Genomic DNA, 15,335 nt, shown 5'->3' with positions numbered 1-15,335 from the left:
ATATATATATGTCATGCATTCACATTAAGCGTTAAAGCATATTCTAGCTAGGGACGAGGTTGTTTGGATTGCATTACATTAAGTGATAGTTTTGTTGTTGGATCTATTTCGTGCTAAGTCAGGTACATGCTTATATATTAAGAATTGAAACTCTCCATTTTAATGCTATATTAATTTTTTTTATATATGACTTTTAATGTGCTTTATTATTGTATTTAGATTATGTGCCATTTGATATCAATTGTTTTTATCAAATTTAAGTTTTATGTATAGCTATGACTTGAGTGTAACTCGACGAAAGTGAGAGCACAACCAATGTCAGCGGTTAGCGAAGTGAACACATCAAGTATTGGTAATAAGATTATATTTTGGTTTGTTTAATGCATTGGATAGTTCAATAATAAAAGACTAGGCATCTTTTTTTCTTCTTTTTATGAATGTTTTTGTTAACAGCTCCAACTAAGAAAAAAAGAGGCAAGGCTATGAATAAGAAACTCATTGATTACAAAGCTGCTACTAGTCAAAAACCTAGGATAGAGATCCACAAAGATCATGCAAGACCTGTGGGAAGGTGGAGTACTCAATTCGTGAGGGAGATTGGAGTAGTAGCGCGACAACATGGACCTCTTACAGGTAGTGATTGGGATAAAGTGGAAGAGGATGTGAGAGGACCATTACGTGATCGCATTAAGGTAATAAAGTTTTTATTCTAGTTGCATGGCATATCAGAATGATTCCTTGTAACTTTGTAATGCATTTCTTGTAGGACAAGTTTGATGTGGATATGCAACTTCCACATGTGAAGTACGTCGTGGACAAGATATTAGGGGAGCGCTTAAGAGGATATAGGTGTCTTCTTCACTTGCACTATAAACGTTTTGGAAATGATGCAGTGGCACGACGAAATCCTTATAGTGGCGTGGCGCAAGATAAATGGGATGCTTGCTGTGATTGGTTTTGAAGGGAAGATTTCAAGGTATGATAGTTTACTTATTAGTCTCCTTTAAATGGTTATTGTTGGCTGGTTATTGTTTGTGATTGGTTTCATGTGTTTTGAGGAAATTAAGGAAATCTAGAAGAGGATATAATTATATTTTTGAGGTTAAAGTGGTAGTCCGGCTATGTTCCAAGGAAAGGATTGTTCTATTTTTTTTTTTTTTTAAGGTCGAGACCCTTTGTTTTCCTCTTGACTTGAGATTAGGCAATAATGCAGCTCTTTACATTTATCCCATCTTAGTTCAAAGTTGAGTCCAATGAGCCACTGATTATATGATTATATTATTCAAATACAACTTGTAATACAATATTCATTTTACTTTCAGAAAATTAGCGAAAGCGTAATTCAAGTAATCGGCAAAAGCTCTCAACAAACCATTGTCTTTGGTTCAAAGTCATTTCTACATTTCTTCGAGGAATCGGTATATTTTTTATTTACATAATTTATGTTGCTTTGGAGTTGTGTACTATTATTTAAAATAAATTATGCGTTTTCAAATATTTTTCAGCGACTCAAAACCCAACAAACTGTGGGAAAGATTGAATTCTACCGTCGAACCCACTTTAGTAGTAAGGGATGGACTAGTCCTGTAGCTCAGGAAAATTATGTAAGTTAAATGACTCTTACTTGCTTTTACCATTGCACTTTAATTTCATATATTTATCCCTAGTTTAAACTTACAGAACCGGATGCGACAACTTAAAGTTGAGTCTGAAGCAGAAGGTGGTGAGCCAAAGACTGAGGATGAAATTTTTAGTACAGTATTGGGTGTAAGATCTGGATATTGTAAAGGCCTTGGGCATGGTGTCATGCCACCATCAGCTAGAAGGATGAGATCCATTCACTTAGAGGAGGAAGTGCAAAGGAGCAGTGCTGAAGAGGAAGTACAAAGGACGAGGGCTGAGGAAGCTGAAAAACGTAATGACGAGCTCACTGCTGAAATGGTATCCCAAAGAACTAAATTGGAAGAGGTTTTGGCCGTTCAAGCTAGGATGGAGGCTTGGATGCTACAGTTCAGTGGAGGTTCTCAATGGTACGTAGTTTGAAAACTTTAAGCAAGTAAGAAATATTGGTATCTTATCTTCTGTTAATGATGTATTGGGTTTTTTTTTTCTTTTTTCACACAATTAGGGATATATGATTGACAATTAGGTGTACACATCGAGGCATTGATAATTCCTTGAAAGCTTGGTTTGTCTGAACCTTTAAGACGTCAGATAACCAGCACTAATTCCTACACTTGATCGGTCTCATATGTTACCTTAAAAGAGCTGGTTCAACATGCATGGCTTAAACGCTATTCTAGAGCCCAGCCCTTCCCTCGAGCATTTTTGTTGATGGTTGAGCTTCCAACCTTCCCCGATCCTAGCCTATCCATCTCGCCCTTGTTCCTTTCGCGGTAGTGTTTGTTTTTTTGAGCTTAGGTTCTTTCCCCGAGCCCCTATTAAAAAAGAGTAGCAAAGGATAGATGGAATAATAGAAGGATAAAGGTTAGGACAAAGGATAAAGGTTAGGCGATTTTGTTTTTTTTTAGTGTCATCATTGCCGCCCAAAGAAAATCTTTGCCTGCATCGACCTTCCGCCCCCTCTGCTTCCTTTGCGACCTCTTGACTTTCGACCATAATCCCACTCTCCACCGACCACAGCAGGTAATAATTTACTTAGAATAAGGATAAAACATTACAAGTTCAAGGGGATAAGAGCAGAATCTATGACCCATACATTTATTGGCCTAAACCATACTAGAAAAGAAAAAGCAATCTTGTTATAAGTCCTAAAAACTTCTCTTTCACGATCTATAGTAATTATTACTGCATGACCGTAACATAGATTTGATACTGAGATTGTTTTTTCTTGGGTTTGAGTTGCCAAGAGAAAAAAAAAAATGTCAAGTGGACTTGTTCGTGGTGGTGGTGGTAATAGCGGTTGTAGTAGTATAGTATGGTTTAGAAGAGATCTTAGAATTGAAGATAACCCCGCGACTTTCTTTGGTGTAAGAGCAGTCTTTGTGGTTGTCGCTTTTTATTTGGGCATCCAAGAGGAAGGTTATTATTATCCAGGGAGAGTTTCTAGGTGGTGGTTGGTGATAATCATCCAATTAGGTAACTAGTGTTGTGGATCTGCTAGATTTTTCGATTTCAAAGGCACCCATAGTTTTTTTTTTTTTTTAAGGTTACCCAAAAAGGGGTCTTTAAATTTAAAAAGAAAAGAGGGAGACTAGACGGACAACAGCAATGAGGCAGCAACAAGGAAAACAGCACAGACGCCTTCTCATTATCCAAACACACTACTTAAACAGTCCCCAAATTGGGTTTATGGTACAGTTTGGCTCCAGAAAAACTCCCTCCTTCAGTTATATTTGGCTCTCTTGAGCAATTATTGCAACAAATGGAGTACACAATTAGAATTATATTACCAGAGAAGAACCTTTACATATTATCAAGAACAACTTCCCGCCAAAATCTGGGAAACATGATTTCGAACTCAAGTAATAAATAGGAGATACGTTTCTTGCTCAATCTTACGCTTTAGCACCATCCAAGGTATTTTTGAGTAGCATTGCAACGGTCATTGGGCCCACACCTCCCGAACTGGAGTCACCCATCCAAAGAACTTTGCAAGCTTGTTCAAAGTCCACATCACCTACGAGCCTATAGCCCGACTTTCTACTTGGGTCATCAACAGCATTTGTACCAACATCAATAACTGCTGCACCAGGTTTGATCCAGTCACCTTTAATCATATTTGCCTGTCCTGCTGCAGCTATGATGATGTCTGCTCCACGAATAATGCTTTCAGAATCAGTGGTACGTGAGTGAACTTCTGATAAGAATGGCATCCGCTGAGAAGAAGAAGCAACGCCACTGGTAGTCCAACTATATTACTTCGACCAACTACCACTGCCCTTTTGCTCTTTACACTTATGCCACTGCGTGATAGAAGTTCAAGGCAACCCTTTGGTGTACACGGCTGAAATAATGGATCTCTGCCTTTCATACCAAGTTTGCCAATGTTCAGAGGATGAAAACCATCTACATCCTTTTCAATGCTGATTTCATTTAAGACATTTTCTTCATTGATATGTGCTGGAAGAGGAAGGTGAACCAGTATTCCATGGATGTCAGGATGAGCGTTTAACTCCTGGACCTTTTGGATCAATTCAACCGGGTACTTCGGGCAGATTGATATCATAAGATTTAATTCCAACTTCAAAGACATGCCTTTCTCTTCATATTCACATAGCTTTGAGAATCTTTCCTACTTCCCACAATAATAACAGCTAGCCGGGGACCTTTCCATGTTTAGTGGAGAGTTGTTGAACTTCGAAGCTATTTTAGCGTATAGTATGAGCTATTGCTTTACCATCTATGATCGTGGCTTTCTTCCGCTCTCTTCTTCGAAGACGCCATTATTAAATGAGATGGATAATGATGAAAGGCACCCATAGTTGATCAATAAGATGTAGACTTCGCTATTGATCACAAGCTAAAAAGCTTTGCAAGATGTTTTGCAGTTCTAGTCCACCAATAGTGCATCTAGGGTCATTCGATTGGCTGATCATAACTATTAAGGTCCGCTATCTTTGCATTTTCAAAGATACACACTTTCAATTTTAAAATTTGTTTGAACAGATAGCTCCTTTTCATGTTATCGATCCAATTATTAAGGCTGAAATGGAGGAGAGTGCTTGCTTTCGAAGTGTGGGTGTTGGATAGAAAGGCTTCGCTTTGTCCGTTTCTTGACCCTCCTTCTAGCTCTGTTTCCATTTCATCGATCAACATCTCTGCTGGTTTAGGATCAATCGGATGTACTTCATTTGTCAAAATGAGAGTTTCGTGCACCTTGTGGGGAATCATTCGATGTCGGAACCATGTTATCCCACGGCCGGTCCTTTTCCTCTCGCTTTTTGTCGAATGAAGCCTTTTTTCTCTGTTTTTCCTTTTATTAATATTTGAATTCTTCATAGTAAAATGATCGATGAGGTGTACACGGGCGCGGGGAAGGCACCTACTACAACTCAGCCCCGGGAACCCCAATCTATTATCTCCGCTTCGCCTTTATTCCGTCTAATCCCTTGGCAGCGGCTTTGCTCCAGGAACCCGCCTCCTCGTGGCATCAGCTTTTGCCGCTTCTCTTACTTTCGGACATAGCGGTTTCTACATCCGAAAATCGCACGAAAAGCAGCAAAGCAGCACCTCCTCGCGGTGGTGGTCATGTTTCTCAACTTTGCACTTTCTAATGGTTTCCCAAACCATATGGGGCCTTGTCTAGTTTTTCATTGGAAAGGAATCATTTGAATATTCCTTACGTCTCCCGCGACACGGTTTGACACATGGTCATACCGATTGGCTCCAAATCTATAGTTGTAGAAAGAATATCAAGAGAACTATCACGGGGAAAAGCAAGTGTATGATCGGATCAATCAAGAGATAGTGGTTCGGCCAAACAACTTTTTCCCTTCCGAAAGAAAGATAGGGTCAATTTCCAGCACTAATTCCTACACTTGATCGGTCTCATATGTTACCTTAAAAGAGTTGGTTCAACACATATGGCTTAAACGCTATTCTAGAGCCCAGCCCTTCCTTCGAGCATTTTTGTTGATGGTTGAGCTTCCCCGATCCTAGCCTATCCATCTCGCCCTTGTTCCTTTTGCGGTAGTGCGTGTTTTTTGTGCTTAGGTTCTTTCCCCGAGCCTCCCTATTAAATAGTAGCAAAGGATAGAAAGAATAGCCGAAGGATAAAGGTTAGGACAAAGGATATTCCGCTCCTGTTAAACAGTAGCAAGGGATAGAAGGAATAGCCGAAGGCAGGACTTCTTGACTCCTAAATCATAGGCAGGGGGTTAAAAATCTCATTATAGGTTGGTCGATACCTTTACATCTGACTATGCCATCTGTTGGAACTGCTTTTTGTAGTTGAGCTTGTTTGTTTGATTTACTTGATGTTTAGCCTTACTTATTTTATTGTTTCATTGGTGATAACTTTATGACACGAGGTTTTTTAATGGTTTGGCATTTACATGTACAATTTAGATCAAAATCTATTAGTTTTTTGCTATTTTTGTCTTCTTATTTGATCTGTACCTTCATGAATGTGATCGAGTTATAACTTTGATAAGTTCTTTCTAAGCTTTTGGCTATGGGCACCAATTTACGCATATAGGAGGTGCATAGTTTCACATGCATTGTCAACTTGAGTGTGTATTAGGTTTATTAATGTTTCTAATAAATTTACTAAAGAATCAAGGCGAAACCTTAAAAGGAGCGTCTTGGAATCATATGGGTTGTTAAGTGACCTTAATATTTGTTACAAGTAGTGGCTTCCTATTTCTGTATATTATATTGATTCCTTTTAGATTTGTACATAAATTATTGCAGCTTGTTTTGCATGACTTTAATTTATATATGATGTCATGGAGGGTTGTGCATATATGTGAAAGACCGATCTGGGGTATGAGATTGGTTTCGGGGCGCTGCAGCTACTTGATTTAACTGGCATTTGTCGAGATGGTTAAGTAGCCGGTGCCACGAATCAATATCTTTAGTAGTTGGGTTTACGGTTGAGGTTTTAATATGATATATGGAAGTGTTTTATTTGATTTTCAGGTTATGACAGGTTTTAGGTATATGAAATGTTGAAAATACAGAGGAAACTCTGCCGGATTTTTTGTAGAAAAAAATATATGATGGTTTATCGTTGATTTTAAATTAGTATATTGAATGTGGTCTTTTTAACTTCGTAATATTTATTTAAGATTTTGGGGCGTTACAAGAGTGGTTCTCAGCATTGAATGAAGTTCATCGAAGAGATGATAAGGTACATGACCTGTAATTCATCATTTGAATTGGTTAGGGCACTGCAGGTATATCCGATGGTTAACAACAACAGACATACCCGATAGTCCACAACAGTGGGCATAGTCGTCGGAAAAGTTTACTAATGTTTATTAATGTTTCTAATAAATTTACTTAAGTGATTTTTATTGAGTGTATATTAGGTTTATTAATGTTTCTAATAAATTTATTTAAGTGATTTTTTTTTTTTAATTTGTTGTGCCAGATTGGTCGATTGGTCGCCAGAAGTAGTAGAATCAAGAAGAAGCTCCGAGTGGATGCTGCTCAAATTAGCATGCTATAGACATTATTTGCGGAATTTTAGTTTTGAATAATTTGTCTAAATTTAGTTGAATGTTGTTAAGATTATGTGAGATGATGTTTTTTCGCAAAAAATAGTTATGTGAATTCTTTAAGATCTTTTGTATTGATGATTTAGTAATGAAATTCATTTTGTTATGATTTGTGGTGAATTGTTATAGGGTTACTGTGTTCTATAAAAATTGTTTTGGGCAGGATTATGTAAATGAAAATGTATAGGTATATGTATGAATTGCACCATTTGTAATGCTAAATGCGTCCCAAATAAAGCGTGTGTTTTTTTGGAATTTATATCATTCGCAATAATTTCGGTGTAGCTAAAAGATTTGATTCTACGGTAACGTAGACACCTTTTGCCACACTTGGTGTGTCGCTAAATTTATGGACGTCTGTTGCCACGCCAAATATACAGCTAAAAATTCAAACTTTCTGCAATGGAAATAGTGTAGCAAAAGGTTGCCTTTTGCGACGCCTAGTTGTGCAGCTAAATGTATCACTTTTGCAACGCCATCCTAGTTGTTACAAGCTCTCTTTTGCGACGCCAAGCGCTGCAAATAGTTTGAAATAAATTTGTAATTAATTTAATTTTCATAAATGAAGTAGCAACGGAATTAGTGTATTAGCAGCGCCCATAGGCGTCGCAACAAACTAGGAACATTTGCCACGCCACTTTTGGCGTTGCATTTAAGTATTTGAGACGCACTTTTTAGCCACGCCTTTGCAACGCCATCTGGTGCGTTGCGACATATCTTTTGCCACGCTCAAAGGCACCTTTAGCGATGGGGTATGGCGCTGCTAAAACCATGCTCTGTTGTAGTGACGCTTAGATTGATCTTCTAAAAACCTACAAGCCTCTGAGGAACCTTTACTAAGGAAACTACCCCCAATCATTATATCAAGAACCTCTTTATGGTGATGTAAAAGCCCTTTGAAAAAGGCATGAACAAGTGTGTCTTTCGCAAGGCTATGATGTGGACACTCGATGAGAAGATCAGTAAAATGGTTCCAGGCCTCTAAAAAGGATTCATGAGAATTCTGGCAGAAGAAATGAATCTTTTGAAGCATTTCATCTGTCTTCAGTGGTGGGTAAAATTGTTCCATGAACAATTGAACGAGTTTGGCCCATGAGTCCATAGAATTAGGTGTTTGGGCAGTTAACCAAGATGCCGCCTTATCGGCTAGGGTGAAAGGAAACACCGTAAGTTTAATTTGTTCCGAGCCTACGGTAAGATGATGAAATATGGTAAGAGCTTGTTCTATCCTACGCATATGCTGATAAGGCTTCTCGTGGTCTAACCCATGAAAAACCGATAACAAATGAAATATATTTGGGGAATTCGAAAATCCCCCACTGGGTCTGCAAGACCAATGCATGACTTAGGGCTATCGTTTAGGGCCTTGTAAAAATCAGAGAGAGGAGTCTCTATTTCATTAGCCATTGATGCAGGTGTAGTGTGTGGTATTCTAGATAGGTGTGTGCATTAACATTTACGATAAATAACAGAAGATGGTTTACTCTTACCGGACCTTAATCTCATGCAAGGCTAAGGCCAATATGAAACAAACCACTAACAGCAGTCGAACAACCCTGATATGCTAGAATGAAAATCCTCTAACATAACAAACGAGGAGTGAAGAAAAAAGTACCTGAATGCCTTCTTGCTTCGCATATGAATAATGTCTTGTATATGCAATCCTAGTGTATTTAAGAAGTTGAAAACACTAAATAGTATAAATAATTTGAACAAAATGAGAGCCGGTGACTAACCTGCAAAAATCGGGCTTGACTTTAGAGGGGCGCGGGCGCACTCTATTATAGAGTAAACAAGGGCGTGGGTGCGCTTAAGGTACTGTTTGCAAAAAAAAAAAAAAAATCTAGTAACAAGAGGGTGGGCGCGCTCAAATTTAGAGTACCCGAGGGCGCAGGCGCGCTCCGAGTACTATGTCGAGAAATTTTTTTCTGAAGAAAAGAAATAAAAAGAAACACAGTTAGAACCAAATAATCAGGTGGGTGGGGGAAATGGGATATTGGTAGAATTATAAACACAACGGGAAACTAGTCTAACAAAACTAAGATGGAAGCGGCGCCATTTGATAAATTTAAAAAACAATCGTTTTACCTACTCTTAACTAATTATGCTAAGAATAGGAAAACTAGTTATTTTACTTTTAGATCAAAGTTTCTACTCTCGATTATCTTGCGATATGTTGGAGTAAAGAATTCGTTCTATTCCTAGTTTCTTAGATGTAATAGTTTCACTGAATTATCAATTATATAATATCAACAAGAGCAATAATTGAATTAAACTAATATGGTGAAAGTAGCTAATTACGATATGCTAAGATGTGAAATTGAAGAGAAGTATTAGGGAGATTTGATTCTACCTTGATTAAACCTTAATAAACTAGCATAGATTTGTTGTAATCCTAATCTTTATGTTTTTACATGAATGTTTGGTCTTTTTAATCCCTAATTATTCATGGCAATCTCTACCAGCTAATAATTAGCATGTGAGGCAATTTAAATCTATTCTCATAGTGAATTAACTACTTTCTAGAGTGGAATATATTACTACAACTTATTCTACGCTAACATATCAAGTCTTCATCAAAACTTCATCAAACCCCTCTAATGGAGGTTTTAGGTAAGATTCATTAAACTATCATCAATAGAAGAATGAGAATAAGAATAAGACATAATTGAAACAATATAAATAACTTGGCTTTATTAATGGTGATTAGGCTAATAAAACAATAACTAGAGTTTTTACTTACGAAGAAAACTAATTATTATCTAATTTATTAACTAAGAATGAATACTTTGAGTTTAGCCTTAGTCTTCTTTATATAGGAGAGGGCTAGGTTTATAATTTCGTGCATGGGCTTTGGAGCTATATTTTGGACCATTAAATCAAGCCCAAAACATAATCACATAAGTCCAAAAAGGGTTTTCTGTTGGAAATTACTGTAATAGCCTTTTTGTCTACTTCTACTCTTCTGATTGGATCAAAGCCTAGACCGTTAGAAATCTTTTTCCAAGCCGGTTGTTTTGACATATAATAGGCCCAATTCCGAGGTATGAGTCCAAAGATACGGCCTACAGAAGCTTTATCGACCTTTATGCTTTATTTCTGCCCGCGTTGACTTTGACTTTTCAGCTTTGATTGGGCTTTAAAAAGACATTTTCTCCTTGAATCTTGGCCTTTAATCATAGAACTTCTTAGCAACCAACCTTTGCTCATTTCTCTTGTAAAAGTGATATATTTTTTCACATATTTGACTCCAATACCTGAAATACACAAAAGCACATAAACAGTACTAACTCTTATTTATTATACACATAATTAGTCTAAATGTAATACTATTAAAGAGTTACAACTACAGTTTTGGGCTCTTATCAGCTAGACCCCCAACTCTTTCGACTATTAGTTTATAGTTGACCACGCATCATCCATTTTGTGCCACCCCACACTACACCATAACAAGGATTTTCTAACAATTGCAATTTCTCATTTGTAACATATATACATCCGTTAGTAAATTAATAACAATTATTTACATAATTACTTAACCGTTAGTAAATTACGGGAATTATAGAGATATTAACAAACGGATGTACAAGCGTGACTAATGTTAAAATCTAATTAGAAAATTTGAGACCAATTAAAAAAGATTTGGGCTACCACGAGGATATCCCTATAGGGATGAGTGTTTCGGATCCAACGGTCCGAAAATCAAAAACAAAAAGAAAGAGAGAGAATATGGGTTTGTTTTTGATTTTCGGACCGTTAGATCTCGGATCCAACGGTCTCTGCTGGAGTTCCTATAGGGATATCCTCGTGGTAGACGAACTTATTAAAAAAATAAAAGAAAGAAGGCAAAAATTTTAGCAGGATTTTTTCACCTCGTCGCTCATTGGGTGAACTGGTCAGTACCTGGAAAAGAGTAAACAAAACAAAACAAAAGGGGAAAAGGGGATGAAGCGCCGCTGCCACTTCCAGGAGCCAGATGGGGTCTTTCTTTTTCCTTTTCTTTCTACTTTCTTCTCAATCAATCTCAATTCTATTTCATATATGATAGGAATAATGAGAATTTGTTTTTTTGGTCAATCTACTAGGTTTTTTGAAGTTAGTTGGCTGTGTACCCAAAGGACAAAACTTTCATTATTTCAACACAAAATTGCTCGATCTATGGAAGAAAGCTTGCTTTAACCAAGGTAACAACTAATTATGGGTTTGATTTTTTGAAAATGGGGTTTTGGCTAAGCGTAAAAGTGTGTGATCTGTTCATTCAATAGTTGTTTGTTGTGCTTGTTTAACCTTAAGTAAGTTAGTTATTAAAAGTTAAGATACTTTTAATTTCGAATTAGTTTAGTTTATTTGTTATTGTACTTTTCAGTGTTTGATTTTCTGGTTTTTGCTAAACGTGTTCTTGTGCTTATCTTGAATGGCCTTGCTTTGTTCTTGAAGCCCTTCGTGATTTTAATGTATTATATACATCAAGATGATAAGTTTGATGGAAGAAGTCGAATCTGAAATTTTTTGTTTGGGATCTTTGGGATGCCGTTTTAGTTTTTAGGTGGGTCTTGTGGCCGATATTGCTTTGGCTTCTCGAAAAGCACTTTTGGGCACTTGTCTAGAAGTACTGCTATCATTGCTGACGCAGTTCATTCTGTGTCAGATGTCGTAAGTTTTAAGTGATTTATTTGGTGGAAAATAGGTTTGGGCTTGTATAGAATTTGAGTTATTGGTATTTTATTTGTTTTCTTAAGTGCTTAGTGGTGTGGCACTGTGGTCGTTTAAAGTTGCAAGGGTTCCTAAGGATAATGAACATCCATATGGTCACTTTTGATTCGTACCCACGCGCTACTCTATGAATATCTTTAGTGAGTATCAAATTATGTAAGTGTTTAACTATTGTATCTTTTATCCTGTCCAGGGCATGGTAAATTTGAGACTCTAGGAGCTCTTGGGATTTCTTCTATGCTTTTAGTAACTGCAGGAGGTATTGCGTGGCATGCTATGGATATTTCACTGGTAAGGATCACATTAAGCGAGGCAATGAGGTAAACGTGTAGAACATTGCAGCTAGAAGTAGTATTTTAAGTTTTTCGAGTACTTTGATTGGTTTCTTCATAATGTAAGTTCTTGAAAATATGCAGGGACTTCTGGCATCAAATCCGGGAATGGATAGCCATGGCCATAGTGGAGGGCATCATCACGGGGTTGACATGGATCACCCCATCTTGGCTGTGAGCATGATGATTATATCAATTTCTGTTAAAGAAAGTCTTGACCAAATCTAAAGCTTTTAACTCTTAAATATTCTTCGGGTCTTGTTGGTCCAAAAAGTGGACCTGAATCCGCTAAATTCAATAAAAAGCACATGGTGCCAATGTGTAAAATAGGTTTTTGTGTTGTCTTTCTGTTTTATATGCCAAGCATTCAATGTGTACTGATGTGTATAGTATTGCAGGGGTGCCACCAATTAAGGGGAAGGGGGGCTAGATCATTTATATATCCTGATGTACACATAGAGGTGTTACATCTATATATGTAATTTTTGTTAGTGATACAACCGTCATGTTTATAATGAGTAGGTTAATTCATTATGTAGAGAATAACAATAGATTAGGGTTAATGTTGCAGGTAGATCCTTTCTTAAGTGTTAGTGCTGCACATGACATCGGTGAAAATGTTCACCGTCAAATTCAGAAATTGCATGCTGAAATAGCTGAAGTCTTCATTCACATAGGTAAATTTTTTTTCCTTCCTTACCAAAAGTCTTTCTTTTCAACAATAAAAGAAAATAAAAGATTATTTGTTCCAAAGAAAGCTGGGTAAGTCTTCTATATAGTTTAAAAGTTCCAAATTTGTTGTTTTAAAATTGTTTTTCTCCCTTTCATACAATTTCATATTCTTGTTTTTGTTCCTCTGAATAAAAACCTTGAGTGGAAGCTCCATCAATCCTCAATGTTCCTCATTATTGTTTGAAAGTTGGTAATTCATTGTAGAGAAACCTCTATAATTGTAATGGCTTCTAGCTTCTACAACATTAAAATCAATCTCTTTTTTGGGGTGAAGAATCGTTGTAGGGTTAGGCAGATCCCTACCTGTTACAATCAACCTCTCTACTCTTTGTTTACACTTTACACTAACAAAAAGAACAGAACCTTAGAAGATTCCTTGAATTGTTGCAGAGTCATTTTTCGTTAACCTGTGTCTTAGAAAGAATATTTCTGTCAACCATTCTTGTCACTGGTCATACCGAAACATGCATGACCTTTCATGCTGGAGCTTCATGATCATGTGCTTGCATTAAGAGCCGCATCCACATGGTGGTGTAAGGGCATTAGGTGTGTCAATATGCTCATGAGGCTGGACTTCCATAGCTGATGCATGTTCTTGCTGAATTTGTACAATGCTTTACTGATATTACACTTGGTGGAGAGTTAATTATCATTGTTTTCATTTCTTCGTCTATAAGCTTTGTGACTTTGAACTTATATTTGTGGGGATGTCCTGGTAGATCCTGCGGTTTCTAGATTATCTCCTGAAATAATAGACCAACAAGCAAAGTCGAAGAGATATTGTAGAAATCTGGGTTCCAATTCGCAACAAAAAGATGTTGAGCACATCGTTTCCAAGGTTTTATCGTCAAAATTTCCTGAGGTATTATTTTATTTGTTTATTTGTACTTCAAGGCTCTTATCTGCTTTGATTCATAAACGTCTCTTGTATTTCTAATTTTTTCATGTTTATTTTTTTATTCTTCCAACGGTCAGGTTATTTAAATGTTTCTGTTAGTTTGCTTGTGTTTTGTTGGTTGTTCTACTGCAAAATCACAACAATTAACTAACATTCAAGGATGTACGAGCACACGTCTGCAAGTCTGCACACATGTTGTAGAGAAAACTTTATCCATAGGGCATAAAAACTATCTGAAGGAGTGTATACTGTATGTGTGCCTACTCAAACTGTTATTGGTAACCAATCCTGGAGTTTTTCCGCCAGAGCAGTATGAGTTCTGAACGGTATCAATTTAAGTACCTGTATAGTAATTTATCATTCTACATTAAGCCTCATGACCTTATATGTCCCTAAAGGCCTATGTCCATGTATCCCTTTTAATAACGGAAGGCTAAGTCAGTTAGTTGTGTTTGTATCCCTTTGTAAATTTGAAGTTTTAAACATACACATAGACCTTGCCCTGTAAGAACGTATAGGTGAGTTTGTAACTGTGGATTATAAGTTGTGTGCATTTTTGTCACTGATGTGTATGGAATTTGGGAAACTGAACCTTTTGTTACTTTATGTCATACTATGTACTCGCTGAGGTGGTGTTCACATCAACACTAGTTTTATCATCAGTTGTATCTGATTCTTATGGATGAGATACAATGCCAATGTTTCTTAGATGTTGTATACAATGTATCTAGTTTATGGCCAGTCCTTATTCCTCATTTATATATGCTATGACAAGTGACAACGTAAAAACCTACTTTGCAACTTTGTTTATTTGTATATTTAGTCAAACATGTATCTTCATATCTTCTTACCCTTTTTACTTGTAAATCCTCATCATTTTGGATCTTTAACTTGCTGCTAACCACAACACTTGTACATAGCATACCAATTTAATTACAATATTCTGTCTTCTAAGAAATAGTATAAATTACTGATTTCGTACATAGCATACCATTTTTTTCTTCCTTCACTTTCACGCCAATAGCTTATACAAGCTACTTAAGAGAAATCAAAGTTTACTAATTAACCATCTATCCACCTTAAAATTTTTATGACTCATCTCTTGTAAACACTAAAGTTTAAGTGTGAAAATTCAAAAGATGACCTAGGTGTGGCTATTGGGTTTTCTTTTATTCTCGTGACAAGGCGAGATTAAGTTCCGTCGACTTCAAATTTATCTTGATATTTCCTGCAGCTATGGTAGCTTTGACAGAATCTATATGTTGGAAGGTGGTTGCGAAGAGTGGAATCATCTGGTATTGGTCTTGTTATATATCAAAAGCCTGTTTCAAACTCTTGCTATGAAGGGCGGAAACAGAATGACCCCCCTTTGTGTGATCAAATGGAGAGGCAAAATACTTCATGGTATCTTCCATGTGAATGAGCTGGCATCCTGGGTTATTTCATATTTCTTTTCTTCTCCCTTTTACAGTTGGT

The 15,335-nt window shown here is 36.9% G+C and overlaps 2 protein-coding genes, 1 long non-coding RNA gene, 1 other non-coding gene and 1 pseudogene across 5 annotated transcripts; 4 read left to right on the top strand and 1 right to left on the bottom strand.

Annotated features, from left to right (window-relative positions):
• The first annotated feature begins 299 nt into the window (after positions 1 to 299).
• LOC147492594 (uncharacterized) lies at positions 300 to 976 on the top strand. 2 transcript variants are annotated; one of them, XR_015198533.1, is made up of 3 exons: positions 300 to 352; positions 533 to 692; positions 767 to 976. XR_015198533.1 is itself a non-coding variant. In XM_086565857.1 (3 exons), exons 1-3 carry the CDS (start codon positions 316 to 318, stop codon positions 959 to 961), a joined length of 471 nt encoding a protein of 156 aa, XP_086421983.1. In that variant the 5' UTR covers positions 306 to 315; the 3' UTR covers positions 962 to 976. The 2 variants fall into 2 exon arrangements, 1 of the variants encoding a protein (XP_086421983.1); XM_086565857.1 differs by having other exon boundaries at positions 306 to 352; positions 454 to 692.
• A 535-nt stretch (positions 977 to 1,511) lies between these two features.
• Positions 1,512 to 7,295, top strand: LOC147492592 (uncharacterized). Its single transcript, XM_086565856.1, has 3 exons — positions 1,512 to 1,604; positions 1,681 to 2,030; positions 7,058 to 7,295. Coding segments are annotated over exons 2-3 (345 nt in total). The 5' UTR covers positions 1,512 to 1,604; positions 1,681 to 1,686; the 3' UTR covers positions 7,059 to 7,295.
• Positions 3,519 to 6,916, bottom strand: LOC147492593 (bifunctional protein FolD 2 pseudogene; annotated as a pseudogene).
• An 818-nt stretch (positions 7,296 to 8,113) lies between the features above and the next one.
• LOC147492591 (small nucleolar RNA R71) lies at positions 8,114 to 8,217 on the top strand. Its single transcript, XR_015200478.1, has one exon. It is a non-coding gene; the product is annotated as a small nucleolar RNA R71 (small nucleolar RNA).
• A 2,873-nt stretch (positions 8,218 to 11,090) lies between these two features.
• On the top strand, positions 11,091 to 12,439 carry LOC147492590 (uncharacterized). Its single transcript, XR_015199317.1, has 4 exons — positions 11,091 to 11,165; positions 11,270 to 11,368; positions 12,091 to 12,188; positions 12,314 to 12,439. It is a non-coding gene; the product is annotated as an uncharacterized LOC147492590 (long non-coding RNA).
• The last annotated feature ends 2,896 nt before the right edge of the window (positions 12,440 to 15,335 follow it).

This window comes from Coptis chinensis, chromosome 6 (assembly GCF_015680905.1).
Source record: "Coptis chinensis isolate HL-2020 chromosome 6, ASM1568090v1, whole genome shotgun sequence".
Lineage (NCBI taxonomy): Eukaryota > Viridiplantae > Streptophyta > Magnoliopsida > Ranunculales > Ranunculaceae > Coptis > Coptis chinensis.
This window is presented reverse-complemented; position numbering and strand designations above follow the sequence as displayed.

Excerpts from the sequence above, each read along its gene's own strand:
- LOC147492594 (XM_086565857.1), top strand. The coding sequence starts at position 316 with ATGTCAGCGGTTAGCGAAGTGAACACATCAAGTATTG. Across the intron at positions 353-453 it reads AGTGAACACATCAAGTATTG|CTCCAACTAAGAAAAAAAGA; the intron begins GTAATAAGATTA and ends TTTTGTTAACAG. Across the intron at positions 693-766 it reads CATTACGTGATCGCATTAAG|GACAAGTTTGATGTGGATAT; the intron begins GTAATAAAGTTT and ends CATTTCTTGTAG.
- LOC147492592 (XM_086565856.1), top strand. The coding sequence starts at position 1,687 with ATGCGACAACTTAAAGTTGAGTCTGAAGCAGAAGGTGGTGAGCCAAAG.